Source organism: Epargyreus clarus, unplaced genomic scaffold (assembly GCF_041222505.1).
Source record: "Epargyreus clarus isolate Ecla_fem2 unplaced genomic scaffold, WU_Ecla_fem_2.2 ptg000007l, whole genome shotgun sequence".
NCBI lineage: Eukaryota > Metazoa > Arthropoda > Insecta > Lepidoptera > Hesperiidae > Epargyreus > Epargyreus clarus.
The window spans coordinates 25416647-25435767 of NW_027332215.1; the positions used below are offsets into that span (position 1 = coordinate 25416647).

The 19121-nt window shown below is 34.1% G+C and overlaps 2 protein-coding genes across 4 annotated transcripts in view; one reads left to right on the forward strand and one right to left on the reverse strand.

Moving 5' to 3' along the window:
* The window catches only part of LOC140743732 (uncharacterized), a 180270-nt gene that overhangs the window by 83340 nt on the left and 77809 nt on the right, over positions 1-19121 (forward strand). The gene's annotated exons all lie outside the window — the stretch shown is intronic.
* On the reverse strand, positions 15900-18068 carry LOC140743174 (uncharacterized). Its single transcript, XM_073074229.1, has 3 exons — positions 17927-18068; positions 17299-17407; positions 15900-17031 (listed from the first exon to the last, which is right to left on the reverse strand). Exons 1-3 carry the CDS (start codon positions 18066-18068, stop codon positions 15900-15902), a joined length of 1383 nt encoding a protein of 460 aa, XP_072930330.1.

Here is a 19121-nt window from a genome sequence, read left to right on the forward strand (position 1 = left end):
CGCTATGTTGAATACACTGTCTCTTTAGAAAAGTTGCAGTAGAATCTGGAAGGGTACAATGAACGGGTGACGCCATAAAGTAGTAGTAGTAAAGAGTCTTTAGGGATCATGTCCACTATGTGACCATATATTATTAAATTAACTAATTACATATTTTGTGCTATTCTATACCATGAATGTGTTCGAGCCTCAGGAAACTTTATGTGACTGATTTTAACGAATGTCTTTGTGTTTTAATGCTTTTATTAATACTTATACAAAACGGGTGCTGGAGATATAAAAAAAAACTTCTGATGCATTTGATTTCCCATGAAGAGGAGATTAGTTTTAAATAGAGTGAACATGATGAAACGCATAAACAATGGACAAATAGACTAACAAGTAATTTAATTAAAAAATCAAAAACCCGACTGCACTAAAAAAATCTGAACTAAAATTTCCTAAAACGGTGAAATAGGCGTTTCATTATTTTTATCCAGAAAGCTAAATACAAAGTTTCATGGTAGGTATCTGCTTCAAAATCACAATATGTTCAAATAATATTGTCCTATGTTATCCCCGTAGTGCTCCTTTACGCTGTATAAAGAACCTATGAGTAAAATTCCAGCACTCTAAAGATCAGAGGTTTCCCTTTGCGTTGATCGCTGGAACAGCAACACTACACATTTTGTAATCTCTTTTTCACTCGATAGTTTTGGTTAACTTTTTTTAAAACGTGTTACTATTTCGCAAAAGAAAATGCACCATTTACGCTCTATAATATATATTAATTTAGTAATTCAAAGTTCCAGCCACTATTTTGCCTCCTTAGGGGTAGAATTTCATTATTTTTATCCAGCAAGCCAGATACAGAATTTCATAGTGTTTGCTTCAAAATTGACAGTTGTTCAAATGAACTTTCAACGCCTATTTCACCTTGTACGGGGTTGATTTTTCGAAAAGGGATAAATATGTGTGTCCTTGTTCCTATCTAGAAAGCCAAATACAAAATTTTATAGTAGTTGCTTCAAAATTTAAGGATTTCAAAAAACTGTTATCCCCTATTCTACCCTCTTAGGGGTAGGATTTCCAAAACGCCTTTCTTAGTACTTATTTAATCTATATAGATAATCTATGTGCAAAATTTCAGAACTCTAAGGTCCGTGGTTTCGGCTGTACGTTGATTTCTGAAAAGAGAATTAGTAATTTAGTTAGTCAATCAGTCAGTCACCTTGCTGTTTTATATATATAAATATATGTTCTTATAATATCCGTTTCATTTCCTTTTATTTGATACCCTACTCGATAGAGTCGGTTAACTTTTTTTTTAATGTGTTACTATTTCGCGCCACAAATACGCCATTTTGATTTTTTTTCTAACACCTATCTAAGGACACTCGGGTCATTAAGACGAATACCTATAATAACACATTAACTGTCGAAGTACATCCAGCCGTTTGTTAGATCCGTTCGAATAAAGAAAGACAAACATACAAGGTACGCGCGAAAAACATAACCCTTCTTTGGCAGTCGGGTAAAAATACAACAATTTCAGTTACCACTATCATGTAGTGTTAACTGAAATTGAAGAATGGTGTAATTTACAAAGAGATGAGATTACGAAGAAAATACTTTTAATCTTTATCTAATTATCGTCCTGGTTGATCCATGTTAAGAGACTCGTATACGAATTCGTACGTATAGAGTAGTATTGCATAAAAATGTTAACACGTACTTCAACCATTATTTTCAATGTTTTGTATAGACACAAAGTTGAATACACTGCTGATCTGAAAGTTGAATATACCGTGGCGCTATCGGGATGTTGCAACGGATGCTGTAAGAGTACAATGCACGAATGACGTCAGATGTTTACATTGGGACCGCTCATACATACGTATACTCGTAGGTAACTTTCAAACCAAAATATTAGAATGTTTTCCATAGAATATAAGAATTTTATGTCGGGCTGGAGGGTATGGCAGTGATAGCCTAGTGGTTAAGAAACTCGGCCTCTCGATCGAGGGGTTCGAGGTTCAAATCCCAGGCACCTCTGATTTTTCAAAGTTATGTGCGTATTAGAAATTATTACTTGCTAAACGATGAAAGAAAACATCGTGGGGAAACCTCCATACTGAGAGATTTGAAAAAAAAATGCGAAGGTATATGAAGTCTACCAATACGCACTTGGCCACCGCGGTGGACTATGGCATAATCCTTCTCATTATGAGAGTAGACCCGTGGCCAGCAGTGGGGCAGTAATGGGTTGATGATGATAGAGCCAGTGGGTGCTTTAGTAGGAATGTACATTCATTTTATTGTCCAGACCCTTACATTGCATATTTCACAGTACTATTCCGTACTGTATTCAGTACGAACTGTACCTACGGCAGCAAGTAACGTTTTTCTTTTTCTTTTGTTTTCTTTCGATTAGTCAGAAATATCTTGTGAAGATCAATCAGCCGTGTAATTCTCTGTGCTACTTGTTTTACAGACAAATGTACAATTTATTAGATTTATTTGTTTGTGCAGGCGGCAATATAAACCAAATGTAACTAAGGAAAGCGTGTTATTGTTGGAGAACTAATTAATTTAATGTAAATGAATAAGCAAACGTTCCACGTGGTGTTTTATTGATCAAGTAACTAAATAGAATACCGACACAAAATATAAAGATATAAGATTTAGTCCTCTTTCTTATGCAAAACTGCGCCTACGAATATTAGAGTTAAGTCTGGTTAGTACCTGCAATTTAATAAAATTGTAGTAACTGATATAAAATATCAGTTCATTGTATTAATAGCGGTATACATCTATATTTATACTTATATTTATGTCTATTTACAAATGTATATTTACTCTGTTTGTATTAGCCCTCTTTTTAACTAGTGTTACACTTTATCAGTCACAATTTTCAGTGCAATAAGGATACTTATTGTAAAAAATTCGTGAATGTATAAATATTCTATGATGATTAAATACCTCAAATATTCATTCATAAAACGTACCTACATTTTGTCTTGCTTTCCAGTGACTAAATGTCACTACCAAACGAAAGAAGAGAAAATTGGTGGACAAAAAATGTACACAATTGTTTCGTTCAACTTATTTGTATTCGCAAACACAATAATGAATAATTTATTTCCCATTTATCTCAACCCTACGGTAGAATGACCTACTACAAAGAAAATACCATCTCAATACAAAAGAAATGTCTCGCTGATTCATAAGTGGAACATGTTAATAGTTGACCTGAAAAGTATGAGGAAGTTTCCACTTGTGACGTAAGGAATACGTACAACAAAGGATTTAATGTGCTGCATAAAGTTGAGGTGTGCGTGCATGCAGCTTGATTTTATAAACAATCATACGATCCATGCAGAATATATTTCAAAGGATGCATCGTTTTTCAAAAATAAATAATTTTATTTCTGGTCAGGTAATACCTAGGTGAAGGTTATAAAGGGGGATTTTTTGTCGTCACGTTTAAAGTTTCAATTCTATCATTTGGTAATTCGTCTCATCGTTGGATTAGATCGTTAGCATCGTTAGTATCAATTATGAAGATTTTTTTACTGTGTATGGGTGACAATTAATTTATAAATGACGCAGAATTTTGTAAAATAAGGTGCTGTCTTTCACCTTGGTGTCTGGTATTCGATTTTTTTACCCTCAGCCCAATAAGCTGATACTCACCATTAGGCATTGCGTTTTAACATAACGTGTCTTAATATTAAAAGGACACTCTATAAATAAATTAATTCACTATAAAAAAGATACGAAAAATAAATACATAATTCTGAGAATAATACCTTTAGAAAACAGTACGACGTACCTATAACGGTTAGTATTGCATATCATAAATACCGTTTCGATGTAAAAGAAATGTGTCGTTGAATTATAAGTAGAACATGTAAATATTTGACCTGAAAAGTATGAGGAACTTTATTCCACTTGTGACGTCGGGAATCTATTACGCAAAACAAAAGATTTAATGCACTGTATAAAGTTAAGGCACAGTCGATTCTGAATAATATGACGGTTAAAGAAAATCCTTTCAAGAATAAGTTCTCCTTTAATCATGACATCTATATATGACAAATATATGTGAAGCGAAAACTTTGTACCCCTTTAGTATGAAAAATGCCATAACAACTGTATATAGAGGAGACGTGAAGAATGCTAATATTTTTTTAAATAAGGCATTTGATACAAACACATACAATTCACAAACTATGTAATCAATATGTTTCCTATAAAATGACACATTTACATTATTATATTTTATCATGAAAAATCTAACAATCTACGTGGATGTAAATTAAGCGAAGTAACTTAGCTTACACATACATACTCTTTTGTTTATAACAGTGCTTCTCTACTGTATTTTCAAAAAAATTGCTTTATTTTTTTTTCACTGTATAGTGTATTGCCAATATACAAATGTACGAATCTACCGTATTTAGTTACAATGTTGTTTTATTTGTGTAAATAACGTTTATTTGCCGACGTTGCCGACTTTTATGTTTTGGTCGTCAACCTTTTTTATTTTTATCTTCAAATTTAACAGACACATTTGATTTGGTTTGATATGATCTTTCTTTACCTTGTTATTCCCTCCTTTGTACAAAAGTAACCTATGAACCGAGCATGTAATATGTCTAAATCATAGTAAACATAAAAAGAAGAGCCGTAAAACATATTTTAATATGGTTATTTTATAAAAAAAGGTGAAATATAATGAACATCTGGTGGTACGGAAGCCTCCGTGTGGGAGTTCGACTCGTACTTGGCGAATTATTTTTTGTATAATTATGGTCGAATTTCGAGCACTGGGCGACCACTAGATGAATGATACCACGAGAAGAATGATGATATGACGGTATTTTTGTCGTTTTCTTGTAACGTATTGTAGCGTTAATAACACGTTTGAAATCGTGAGTTTCTTCTTATTAACACCTCTATTCGCACTCTTGATTTACGAATGTTGTAATTTAGGCTACATATGTTAATACTTAATATTACTTTACATCCCTCAAATAAAATATAATTTATTTTTATACTTAAATAAACATTTCTGTGTGACGCAATCCACTTTCTAATCTTTCACAGAAAAGCAAAGGATTTGCTTTAAAGTGAAGTCTGTGGTGCTCAACAGTGAAGCTATGACTGAATGTACTGTATAATGTTCTCAAAGGTTTGTGTAGTCGAAGAGCCGGTCCTTGGCCAGATTACTTGGCTTTGCTGTGGCTTGAATTTCATTTCTAAAGAAGTTGTGTACTTATGAAAGATATATGTAAAGATTTTCAATCAATATGGCTAACAATTGTGCCAGGCTTGTATGACAATTTTCAGTGGACTACATGCCGGTTGGTAGCAACGAAATACATTTCAATAATGGCGTTCGTTAGTAAAATATGATCCGAATTGAGTTTATTGTAACTGATTTTCAATAAAATAGTTATGTAATCAAATGGTTATGTAAACTTCTGTAATCAACGATTACGTTTTCTTGACATTATTTTCGACAATTTAGCAAAAGATATCATTAATAGATATAATAGGTATATTGTGGGTAGATCGTTGCTAATCGTACGGGGCAATTAAATAATGCTCCTGTATTGCGTTCCTTTCCTTGTGGTATGTACTATATTATGATACATAAAAGAACATGCAGTTCACTTGATGGTATCGTACAAGCCCATGAACATCTGAAATCAACCCGAGATAAGATTAGATTCCAAACTGAGGTCGTCTATGAGGACTAAGTTGCAACGTCTTGGAAAAGTATCTCTCCTTTATTCCATCCTTTAAACCAGAGTACAGCAGCGTCTAAAATTGCTGTTCTTACGTAGAATCGTTATACGTCTCCAGAATCGTATCGTATCGGAGGGGCATAGGTTTCCTTTTCGTGTTCCACCGGCTTTACAATGGCGAGTGTTCGGAGTAAATATTTGACATGATGTCTACGTCACCATTCTTCCATCGCACAACTTGCCGAAGGATGAAGTTACATCCACACCCACTGGACTAGTGGCGGTCTTCCACGTTTTGTTTTGCACGGACGTTCTTGCCACGAACGTGCAAAATGTGGAATGAACTTCCTCCTGAGATCTTCCCGGAGCGCTATGACATTAGGTTCAAAAAGGTGCAATAATCCATCAAGTAGCACGTCTGCTTTATCTTTAGGCTCAAGTATAAACAAAGCTCGACATGAAAGGAATGAGGTATGAGTACTTTTCACTTTGACCAAATTTATATTTCCTAATATTAAAAATACTAGTAGATAATTCTCAAAAGATACGGATAAGCTACAAATTTTACTTTATATTGAAAATTAATAATCTAAATTTGCTAAAGAATTTTTAAAATCGGTCCTATAGTTTTTGAGCCTATTCATTACAACCAAACAAACAAACAAAGTTTTCCTCTTTATAATATTAGTGTACATAGAGAGTATGTATGCTTTACGTCTGTTGAAATAAAAGATATTCAGTTTCATTGTAATTTAAGGTTTTAATCCAATTTATAGTAGGTAGGTAGGTAGGTATATATATATCTGGATATGTAAATCAAAGACATTTTGAACTTGATTTTTATAGCTACTGGTCAGGTTAATTTCAAATTATGAACAATTATCAAGAACTGATGACTATACACGTTTATAATATTTTTGTCCCGTTCTCCTAGTAACATCGTCGGGATTTACGATTTTCCTTGTGCGATTTTAGCGTAATTTCCATTTTTTTTTTAAGTCTTATGCTTAAAATCGCATTTTGAATTTAATAAGACCCGGAGAAATTTTCATTACCCATTTTATAACTTGTGTAAAGTATAAACGTTAATGTGTTAAATATTCGAGTAACAATAAAAACAATAAGAGAGATCGAGAGTTAATATAATCTCCATCGCAACAAAATAATCCGCTTTTCCGACCGAATCACGTTTGGATTCGAAGCTCCACTTGAACGGAAAGCTCCTTGTATTATTATTTAAGACATTCAGATTCGTCAACATTCAACTGATATTTGATTGGAAACAAATATTATGAGATACGAGTATACCAATCTACTGGTGTTTTTGGAAACTTGGATCATCATCGTAAAATATCGAATCTGTCTACTGGATTTTGATTGCAGCTCTATTGCAGCTCATATCCTTAAAATAATTGTATATATGTTTCCTATAACTTTTATAATAAACATCTACAAGAACTGAAAATATTTGATTGTTCAAGGCTTGCATACAAGCGTGAACTGAAACAGACTCTTGAAAAAATTGCATTATTTAACAATTCGCTTTTTTTAGTTCTATTTTACTTGTACATATATTTATTATTTTAATGTACCTACTCCTAACAATGTAAACAATTGCATCTTTAAAATCTTATGTATCATATTATATTAGTGTAAACTTTGCTGATTTTTGTTATGTCTATGTGAAAATTACTGTGTGTAATAAATATTGCATGTTTTTCAAATAATAATAAAATAAAATAATTAAATAATATATTTCAGTTAAATGTTTTATGCGTAAATATCAAAAGAGATTATGATGGATCCTAAAAACATGTTAGTCACCTAAAACGAGGGTGCTTGAGCGAGCATCAAAGCCTCCCCCTCGGCCAGCGTGAGAGAATTATTGAACACACATGAAAACTGCGAAAAAATAAAACACTGTGTATTTGTATAATTTACAAACATTGTATACATTGATGAAGATATTACGATCAATGAGTCAATCAAATAATAAAATAAAAGCACAAGAAGTACTTGTACATAAGAATTGAAATCTTTCGTACTTTTTAATTTACTCAATGGCTCCAACGGCCCAGGTTTTTATAAAAAAAAATAACATTATGAAAAAAGGCTCACTTTGATTGGAACATAGACACCAAATAACTTATTTCTTTTACTTTTATACAATAATAGTATATATTGATAGTTATATTTGGTGCGTCAGCTCAACATTAATAAACAGTGGATATAATATCTTTTCGAAAGATATTGGTGTCGGGTTACTGGAGGTATAACTCTGCCAAGAACCCGGATACTGAAGAACAAAGGAGACACCTATTCCCTTTGTTCCACTTTCGTGACATAAAAAGTTAATTAAGAAACAATGCTACCTCGCCTTTTACTTATAAATATGAATAAAAACATAACATTATTTTATCAGTATACCTCTTATGATCATGATATAATATTTATGAATTTTCCGTATTGATATAAAATATATCCACTGATGCATGCTTAAATAAATAAATTGCACCTATTTCAATAGTGGACCTACGTGATGTTTGATATTTCAGTTTCATATTTACAAACACGAGTACGAAAATATTTACTGTAAATAAACATAAATATAGACCCAAAAACAAATTGGAAACCGAAATTTATCATCGAAACTTTCGTGTCGAACAAATATGAGGACCGTACCACGCGTCACTCTGTACGCAGAATGTGTACGAGTATTATAGAAGTTTATTAAAGTATTGTTGCACAAACGTCGCTCATTTCTCTCCTGTATATAGCGGTAAGAGTTGCCCGCTCAAAAACAGAAACAGCCCCGTATTCATGTAATATGTATGTTTCTGCGAACATAACATTACGTCCTTAATTTGGGCATCTGCTCGTTGTAGGTACTACGCCATGCATTATGTATCCTTCTACAAGGTCTTTATAACTGTACTCGTTACTTGTATGCAGTAAGAACGTAATATATTCGTATGAATGGAACCTGTCTTGTCGCGCACCCGTTCGCCGTATAGGGTCCGCGTGGTCAGATGCTCTCAACCTTTTCGGTGCTCGTGCGCATTTTGATTTATTATTATTGTAACATAATTTTTTATAAATAAATACATAGTTATAATTGAGAAAGTATTCCCTTATGTTACATTTCAAGTACAAGCCATTTACAAAATCATTGAGATAAGTTCATCCTAAGGCACTTTTTGATTGTGAGTTTTATGTAAATTCGCCTTGCCAGTTGCGGATTAAATACGGCCATGCTTCGTTGTGGCTATATTTGATATTAATTATTAAGGAAGTAATTAAAGGTTTCGTCACCCTAGGAACTTCGTGATAGAAAGTATTCTCGGGGTTTAACTTAATAAGTATCTTCGCTAAGGTTAAGCATCACTAGATAGGGACAAAAAAATAATGTAATGTATGTGAACGTGTGGGTGTTATCGATACATCTCAATGTGATGGTCGCGCTATAACGCTTACGATCTTGTGCTATTTATATTTTTTGTTAATTGTTATCAGTATCGTAGGTTCTAACAATCAATAATCATAAGCTTCGAAAAAAGTATCAGTGGTAATTTTAGCTATAGGAAACCTAGTCCGCGAGGCTATATTTGTAGTGATTGTGATTTGTATTTTTGTCAGTATAAATATTCTCCATTGTAACCTAACAAAGTACGTATTAGCCGAGATACCAGTGACTATATTCGTAACATTTGTTTACTACGTCCGTATCAAATTAGTTACAGTTTATGCGTTTTCCCACTGCACCGCGCTTTACGATCGCATCGGCCTTTACGACTGGTTTAAAACTTTGCATGTGTGCACTGAAGTATTATAAACTGTAAAACAATAATATACCTATATAGTAATATGATATTTTATATATATACCCACGTATAATAGCTATCCTGCTTATTCGTTACTTACTTCAAAGTAACAAGTATAAAGTGATCAATATTTTAAGTAAATGCCCGAAGATAGTTTTGGTCTCATGGTATGTCTATGTTCTTCAAATGTTTAATTAGTTCTTTTGAAGTTTTTCCTTTCAATAATCTAATCTGACAAGACAGGCACAATAAACACATTTACTGCGCTCGCGTACAACATCAAACGTAACCGTTTAAACTGTATCAGCAGTAAGTAGAATGCATTTTACTCAAAGTGACAACGAGTGGATTTCCAACACTGTTGACCTTTAGCGCTGGTGATATTTACTGCTAGTTCATTGTTGCTTTGTTGTTTTTGATGTACAGTATTGACACCTTTATTTTATTTGTAAGGTTGAGATGTATTACAAACGAGATAGTCTCGTAATAGTATTTTTTATTATTATTATTATATAGGAATAGCAGACGAGCATGCAGGCCATCGGATGGTAAGTGATTACTGCCGCGCATAGACATATTTTGTAAACAACCCCAGATAAGATTAGATTTCTTCCTGAGGTCGGCTTCAAATGTGCTGTTACTCCTGAGGACTAAGTTGGAATGCCTCGGCAATGTATTTCTCCCTTATCACACCCTTCAACCGGAACACAGCTGCGCTTAACACTGCCGTTATTAGGTAGAAATAGGTGTGACCTTCAAGATTTGTAAGTGGAAAAATCTAATAATAGTAATGCTTACAAAGTTACGATAAAAGATTCGTAACAGTAAGCTACCGATACGTATGATGATTTTAATTTAATAATCGTGCGTTATGCCTTCCCATAAAGGATTGGTGCGCATGCAAAATAAAATATACTCCTCCAGTATATCGCCACCAACACGTGTTTCGCTACAACACCGAACATCGTCAGTATATCATAACCCTATGACGGTCAACCATAAACACACTATGACGACTTATCGATGAAATTATATATTAACTCTACATTATATACCTAATAATGATTACTACATCCAAGCTTCACACTACGATTCCCAGTGTCGTTGTTGAAAGGAACACAAACAAAACCAGTACCTGACTATTCTTCTTTTCTGTATGTGTACCTGGATTCGGGACCATGAAATGAGCCCAATTTTTACTTCGCCTGGATATATTTTCTGTACCCTTACCATGAGTTTTTACGTTTTGAAAAATATGACTGTTTTGGGAATATACAATTTCCAATCATCGCCCCTAGCAGATTGCATCAGAAATATAGTGTCAGTAACGCAACATTAAATGTCTAAATTGACAAAATGGCGCTTTATGTTTTGTCTCTCTTTTTTGCGAACATGTGAGGCAGACAAAAAAACTTGAAGCACTTACTTCTTGTTACGTTTACATTGTACAGTCTACTGAAGCAAACGGAACAGAATAATGGATTGAGTAAACGTAACGTAAAATTGTGGGATGTTTTGAAAACTCATGGTAGGGAATGGTCTGGGATCGTACCGGAAACGGTGACTGCTGCGCTGTGCATGTAAAATAAAATGGTTAAAAGTCATTTTAACCATTTTATTTTACAACCCAACTTCCTAGGAAGAGTTGTATTTTTTAGCTATTACAATTAGATAACACTTGTTCAACTTGTTGAGGGTTTCCAAGTGCTTTACAAACTTCAATGTCCTGGTTCGTCGCTGATTGGGATCTATATCGGCAATAGCGCCATATTTCAAGGGAAGCTCCAAAATAAACAGTTGCATGAATAATTAATTTGTTGCAAACTAACCTAATGAATTATACGAAAACAGTTAAGTAAATGGTTCGGTTGGGTTCGATTTACTATACAAATGTATTCCAATCGGGCTTTGACATCTGGCTTTGGCCTCGGCTACGTAGACTTTGTGTTTTTTTAACCTTATCCTATGAAGATTACTCGTACGATTACGATACGATTGTGATATATTTGATTTGACTGTCCTGTGTGGGGTTCCCTTATATCTGGCTATAAGAAGTACAGGCATTGAAATAAAAAGAAGTCCTCAATTTGACGCACACTTCAAATCTTCTAGATTTTGTCCTAAGTATGAAAATGTAGGTGTGTGAATATAGAAGTTGAAGACGGTCGAACCCATGTGGTTCGACCCCGGCGGCACCACCGCCACCTATATCTGCCTCATAACATCAGTGTTAAGCGCTGCTGTATTCTAGTTTGAAGGGAGAAATACTTTTCCGAGGCGTTCCAGCTTAGTCCTCAGGGGTAGCGGCGCATCAGTGGATGACCACAGGTCTAATCCTATCTGGGGTTGATTACAGATGTCCTTGGGCGGCAGTAGCCACTTACAATTAGGTGGACTAGATGCTCGTCTGCTACTCCTATATTATAAAAAAAATGTACTACGTTGCTACTCCTGTGGACTAGTATGGTTAGTTGATATTGTAAGGGTATATTTTCATGACAATACTTTTTAGTTAATTTATGTTAATAAGAGTCCATTTAATTGCTGGTGAGTAATAATGTAGCGACAAATTATATAAAAAGAAAGAAGGATATTATATGTTTATAGAGAATAAGATGTCATAGAATAGATTTTTAAAGAAAATAAATAATGGAATTGTTATTAAATATTTTATTACATAAAAAGCCTTTCAGGAATAATGAGTTTACAATATGTAATCTCTAATCAGCCAGAATTCATCCTTACAACGAAATGTATAACCCACACAGGTATATGGTAACACCCCGGTCGAATCATAAATTCATTATAGTTTTTTTTTTTTTAATTATTCTGTATAAGTGATATACAGCACAGAAATGGTGTGTAGTGTTTCACTTCCATTTCACTTTACCATGTCCATCAGTAAGTCTCGTCTGCGGCAAATAGATCGTATGGTCATAAGAAACTTATTACGCTCATGCAACGTGCCGGGTAATCACTTCTATTACATCGTTCGGTCAAGCGGGTCAGTCAGGCAATATAGTTTAAACGTATAGTGCCCTATTTATTTAGAAGAAAATTCTTTGCGATCCTCGTGCAATAAAGGACGAAAGTATGTTGGGGCGCGGTTAAAGAATTAGCAGTATTTGTTATGAACTACTTCACCTTCATAACTTAAAAGATATGTACTTTATTTACTGTAAACGTAATATTATTAGCTGCTATATAAATTAATAAATATAGTTAAAAAAAACTAAAGTACACGCTTTTAAAATATAAAAAATATAAAATAGACTTACAAAAATTTTAATGAAAAATTGTATTAAAGCGTGGGGTGCACACTCTCGGTAGTTATAAATATTTTACTGACAGACATGAGCAGAAGGACCAACACTTTTTGGTTGTTAATACAAGTTTATTTTATATTTTTTAGTTTGATTTCTATAAAAGCGCGTACTTTAGTTTTTTTAAACTATATATATATATATATATATATATATATATATATATTTATTTATTTACGTTGAATTTCTTATAAAAACGAGTTCTTTAGTTTCTTTAATTATTAATTATTGTTTTATTTATACTACTGTTCACATTAAGCATCCACAAAGCGTCATACGGAGTTACTCACTGACAAACATACAAGTGAAGCTAATATAAAGCGTGTAATAAGCTTAAGTGCGTATTCAAAGAGCGATAAAGTCGCATGTATTATTACTGCAGGGCCGTCTCGGAGGATTTAATCTAGATCTTACAGAAAACTCTTCCTAGATATGGAACACTTATATACTCATAATTATTACACTGGTTCACATTGTGACGACCGATACGACAGTCCCTGGTGTTCAGTAGTTCAATCAATAAATGACACTTATTGCAAATGATTGACTAACTTAATACGTAGTTGAACATTGAATCGCAGGGCTAATTATTACTTAAATTGATTACAGTGATAGTCCCGTACTTTTCCAATAGAGAATTCCAATATTACGTACCATATACCGTATATGTACCATACGGTCTCAGAGCGGTTTTTACAACTTTACATAAAGTAAAAGGTGTAACTATTGTATGTGTTACGCGGATCATATAGTGTCTTATTAAGTAATGTCCTCTAAGTAGGGTCTGAAAAAATATCAAAAAATAATGACACATGTCAATCGAATGCAATAGGATAAAAAATAATTCATCATTTTATAAATGTCAGTAAAGTAGTGCAGCGACCTTCTTTACCTTGCTTATATGCCTTGAACGCTGAACTCTTGAACTCTCTAGCTAATTATATTGGCTGTAATGTATACTAGTGACGTAGCTGAACCATCTTGTTGTGCATCGAGTCGAGTCGTATTCGATTTAATTATGTTTATAAATATTTGTATACTTACTCATATTCAAATTTGTTTATTTAATTGCCAAATTTCAAACATGAATATTTTACTAATATTTGTAAGAAGGTTCTTAAGGATAATAATAAATTATCGAAGTCACTCTTCGTGAATCATAAAAAATAAAAGTAATAAGAGAATAGTTTTGTATTTCACATTAAAAATATATTTCCAGAAATTTCCGTTCAAAATGAATTTTAAAACTTGTTTATATGTAATTGGCTATTTATGCCTTATTAATGAAGTAACAACAGAATACGGTATCTCGTCGTTAAGTACTGAAAGGTGGTAGAACGCTATGTAGTCCGACTCCGGCGGCACCACCGCCACACCTATTTCTGCCTAATAACAGCAGTGTTAGGCGCTGCTGTGTTCTGTTTTGAAGGGTGTGGTAAGGGAGACATACTTTTTCGAGGCGTTCCAGCTTCGTCCTCAAGGGTAGCGGCGCATCTGTGACCGACCTCAGGTAGGAATATCTAATCCTATCTGGGGTTGATTACAGATGTCCATGGGCGGCAGTTACTATCAGGTGGACTGCATGCCCGGCTGCTCCTACTATAATCTAAAAAAACGTACGATTTTTGTATGTCTTCTTCGTAAACAAAAGGGCAAGTACACGTAGCTATATACAATATTTAATTAGATTTATATAATTATAATGCATAGAATGAATTTCATAAATAGTGTGGTATGAATAAAATTTCGGCATTTTATTCAAGGCATTTTTCCTTTACCCGCACGCGAGTTCGATCCGCACGCGTGTTTAAATCCGCTGCAGTCTCTTCAAGAACCGTATGCGTTTGGAACACTTGATACGAAAAGTATCTATCAAACGATAGGATGGAAATTACGCGTTTGAGACGCGCGTGCGGGGTATAAACCCGCGCGCTCCCTCTACCAAATTTTACAATAAAAACATTATGATGTATACAATACCATAATTATATAAATGGTACTTTTCTTTTATAATAATACGATCCCTGACCCAATCACACGCATCTCTGTCCCCAATCCGTATTCTACCCGACTTTCAAGGAAAACATAACCCGTTTTTTGTATGTTTGTAAATTTCTTTATTACTTCAAATCTTCCAAACTAGTGGATAGAATTCGATAGTTAACGTAAATTTGTCTTAAATACACATGTGTGTGTCTTAAATACAGATTAGTGTCTAAAACACAGACCTATATTTAAATAGATCGCGCATGTGTACGATTTAGCATGGTTAAACCTCGAAATAAGGAGGTGGATTCAACTCACTTTGATGAAATCTCATTTAGTCCGAAAGTAACATTTGTTGACATCGGATGTTAATTAACATCAATAAATATGCCGAATTGCGCGGTAATAAATTGTACAAATTCCACAAGAAAATATTGCAGCGATAAAGAAAATATTTCCTTTTATGGGTAAGTAATTTTTTTCTTAAAATATGTATGATTTATTTTATAATAAATTATTAAAAATTTGTTGTGGTTTTACAAAGACAACTAGTAACCGAATGTGTTTTTCATAATTTATAGTACATTGCCAGTTTTGGTTATAAAGTTATAAATCTTATGTATTAAAACCCGCAATGAAAAGTAAAACGATCGATATTTGCTCTCGTCGCTCAAAGACAATTGTCATTGGTTATTTCAAATTGAGTAACTGGTGTTGGAAATGCCAGTTTCTTGTTCTCGACTATTTAATCGATTTTGGAAATGGATGAATAATATTTGCTTAATAAATATTTTGTAACTATTTAACTGAATTGTTAAACGTGTAACGTTTAAGTATTTTTTAATTACATTTTTGTTTTAATTACATGTTTATGTTAAGTTATTTGCGATTGATGTATAATTATAGGAAATGTAATAGTAAATGAAAATATAATCCATCTAACTATTTACAAATTATAAATCTATATACAGTATATACAAAAAATATAACTTAAACAAAAAAGAAATATTAAAACTTAAGGAAATATAAAAAAATTAAATATAAAACAATGAGTCCAAATCACTGCCTCCCGGTAGAGTCCCAAGAATGCTGGCCGCGTTGCCACGTTGTATGGCCAAACTTATTCTTTGGCCAAAGTACGCACCAGCTCTTGGGTCTCCAGAAACGTCAACCAGACGCGACGACATTTCTTTGAAGAACCGTCGTGCTTCTGGCCCCCACGGACCCAGTGTCTCTACCGCAAACGGCACAAATATGTAGCCCTCCCCCAAGGCTGCATATTTGCGCCGCTTCAGAGATTCAGCCGCCTCTGCCGCACCACCTGCATGCGTCGAGGTCACTGAAATATGGGATGGAGCCAGCGTATCCACGCAAGTCGCATCCCATACAAGTGACATCCCCTGTTTCCAGGGAACGAGAGTCATACCGTCGGGCCGCTTGCCATCGTCACGTGCAATACCATTCGGCTCAAGGCAAGCCGGCACGTTGACGGTAACAAGGGCCCTTCGGATGATATCGTTGACACACGCATGACGCGACAAGCGACCAGCACTGCGGCGGCAAGACAGTCCGTGGTGGCCATACTGGCTGACATTTTCACCACAGAGACAGCGATGTGGCTCATTTGTTTTCAAACCTAAACGCAGGCAGACACAAATTGAAAATGAAATATTATCAAAAAACGTACCTAAATTGTATGATGGTAAAGCCTGCAGCCAAAAACCTGACTCTTTTTCAGAGACTGCTAAAAGACGAGCCCGCTCTGAAAGATTTGGTGAATTGTCTAAAAGTTGTTTTCGGTATAATTTACAAATGGGCTCGTCCCACAATCTCTGAACAGTTTTATCATCTGGAAAATTTTGCCCTGGGCAGGCCAATGTCCAGGCAGTTTCGGCTTCGTTCACATAAGCAATTTCAGGATTACTAAAAGACATTTTATGTAGTATCTTGTCAATTAAACTTTGCGTGCTATGTGAAGAAGCCAAAAACGCCGGTAGGGATACACTGGAAATTTTGCGAATTCCCAAACCTCCGTACCGAATAGGAAGGGAAGCCTGAGACCATGCATATTCGGAAAGATTACAATTAAGAATTTTGACAAGAGTGTTTCTAATAAGTGAATCCAGAGAATTTAGAATACTTGTAAATTTGAAAATAGGACTACATCTGCATAAATATGTAAACCTTGGAACGAAAAGACAATTTCTAATAATAAAATAAGCCATATGAGAGTTGATTTCATAAAGTCTGTAAGAAATATCATTGAATTTCTGAATATGTTGATCTATGAGCGTTGTCACAGACTCTAGAAATACTGGAGCACCAAGGAGTTGAAGTGTATTTTTATTTAAAATTTTGATGCCAGGAGCTATTTCACTAAATTTGACAGAAATATCAGAATTTTGTAAGTTGTTAAAAGTTTCATTAATATACAGTTCACATTTTGAAAAATTAATAGTTAGACCGATATCTGAAAACTTTTCAATTATCTCTTTTAGATCCGAAATTACTGAATTTACTTCACCTCCTAAAGTGCCGTCATCTAAATACCAAACATTAAATTTAGAATTTAGATGTGAAATTATAGGGTGTATGGCTAGACTAAAAATGGCCGGCCCAAGTGGGTCGCCTTGCTGACAACCAACAGAAGAAACTATTTCGTTATTCTTGTGCATTAATTTTGAGGGGGTACTATAACACTGCCAAATATAATTGAAAATTTTGGGAGCGGAAGATTTAATTGCTTTTAGCAAGGCGCCCCTATCAATCGAATTAAATGCATTTTTAATGTCTAACTTTAACAGCACTTCACCTCCATTATTTAAAAGAAAAGTTCGAGTGGCATGTACAGCAGCCTCGCACCCTCCCTTGCTTCCAAAGCCCAATTGCACAGGTGAACACTCTGACGACACTATAGGTGAAATATGTCTGCAACAGACTTTGGAAGCAAGACGGCGGAAAGTACAGCCTACAGCTATTGGACGAATTCCGCCATCCTTTTTTTTAAGGGCACATAAATTGGCACCGTATAAAATACCTGTAATTTCATTATTAACTTTACCTGCAAGCATGAAGTTTATCAGCTGCGAGATATCCTCCAAAAGGGCTCTACCGATGTCACCTGTAGATTTACATATCAGGTCTTTAAGGTGTTGTGGAGATAGTCCATCCAAGCCACCTGCAGAACCACCTTTAAAGGACATCAACGCAGCCAAAACCTCTTTACTAGATACTTGCAGGCAAATGTCATCAGAATTAGGTGGATCTGGAAGATGAAATGATGGTAAAGGCGACGGATGCTTATCTTTAAGGGCCGAAATAGTTTCAAAAGAGTCAGGTGCAATAGTGTCATTTGAAAAAAGGAGAGTTGCAGCTCCCTTAAGATCGCCATCGCTAACTTTTTGTTCTATTTTTTTCTTTAGATTTGTAGTCGAAAAACTGGGCTGTTTTAAAACATCGACTAGTGAAATTTGGTTAGCACAGTTTGATTTAATGATCTTTGTAAGGGAGCTGTGCCCGTCCTTATTAATTATTAATTATTTTGTTCAAAATACTTACCATTAAATTTACAGGTTTCCAAGTGATGTCAAGGTTAAAGAGAGATGGATTAAAGACCGGGCATAAATATTGGTCCCAATCAAACAAAACTGAATTTGTTCTGCTCATTTTAATGAATTCATTATGGCTGGATCATGGCCAGATAGAAGATTAATTTTTTAGTATAAGAAAATCAAATAATTTATAACATAATTATCAAATATGGTATCTTTGAGTTGTCGTGGTCATTTCGGCGGATTTTTTCATGTGTAACGTGATTACGAGTACGCCAACGCAACATCGACGCATCTCAATCTAATAGCGATATCTTTACAACTTTGTATAAGGTATTGATGTATCTATGTTTTGTATCAGTAAATTAAATTTATATAAAAAAATACTTTAATCACTGTAAGTTTTTTTTTTATTTCCAATATGTAATTAGAGAGATTTTTCTATTTTCTACCACATTTTTGTACAAAATAAGATAAAATTTAAAAAAAAACTTTTAAATTTAAAATTTATTTTTTAACCACTTTTTACTCGTATAAAATGGCACGCATTCGTACAACATTCGCAGAGCATTAGTAAAATAAATCTAGTCGATCGATTTCTTGAAAATCGATCATTTCTGAATTTTTTTCTGCTCAACTTTTCCTTTTTTTTTATTTTTTTCTAATTTTAGATTTTAAAATCGATTTTTATAGAAGAATCGACAC

Excerpts from the sequence above, each read along its gene's own strand:
- LOC140743174 (XM_073074229.1), bottom strand. The coding sequence starts at position 18,068 with ATGTCCTTTAAAGGTGGTTCTGCAGGTGGCTTGGATGGACTATCTCCA. Across the intron at positions 17,408-17,926 it reads GATAAACTTCATGCTTGCAG|ATGACGGCACTTTAGGAGGT; the intron begins GTAAAGTTAATA and ends TTTGGTATTTAG. Across the intron at positions 17,032-17,298 it reads AATTTTTCAAAATGTGAACT|ATGTAGTCCTATTTTCAAAT; the intron begins GTATATTAATGA and ends ATATTTATGCAG.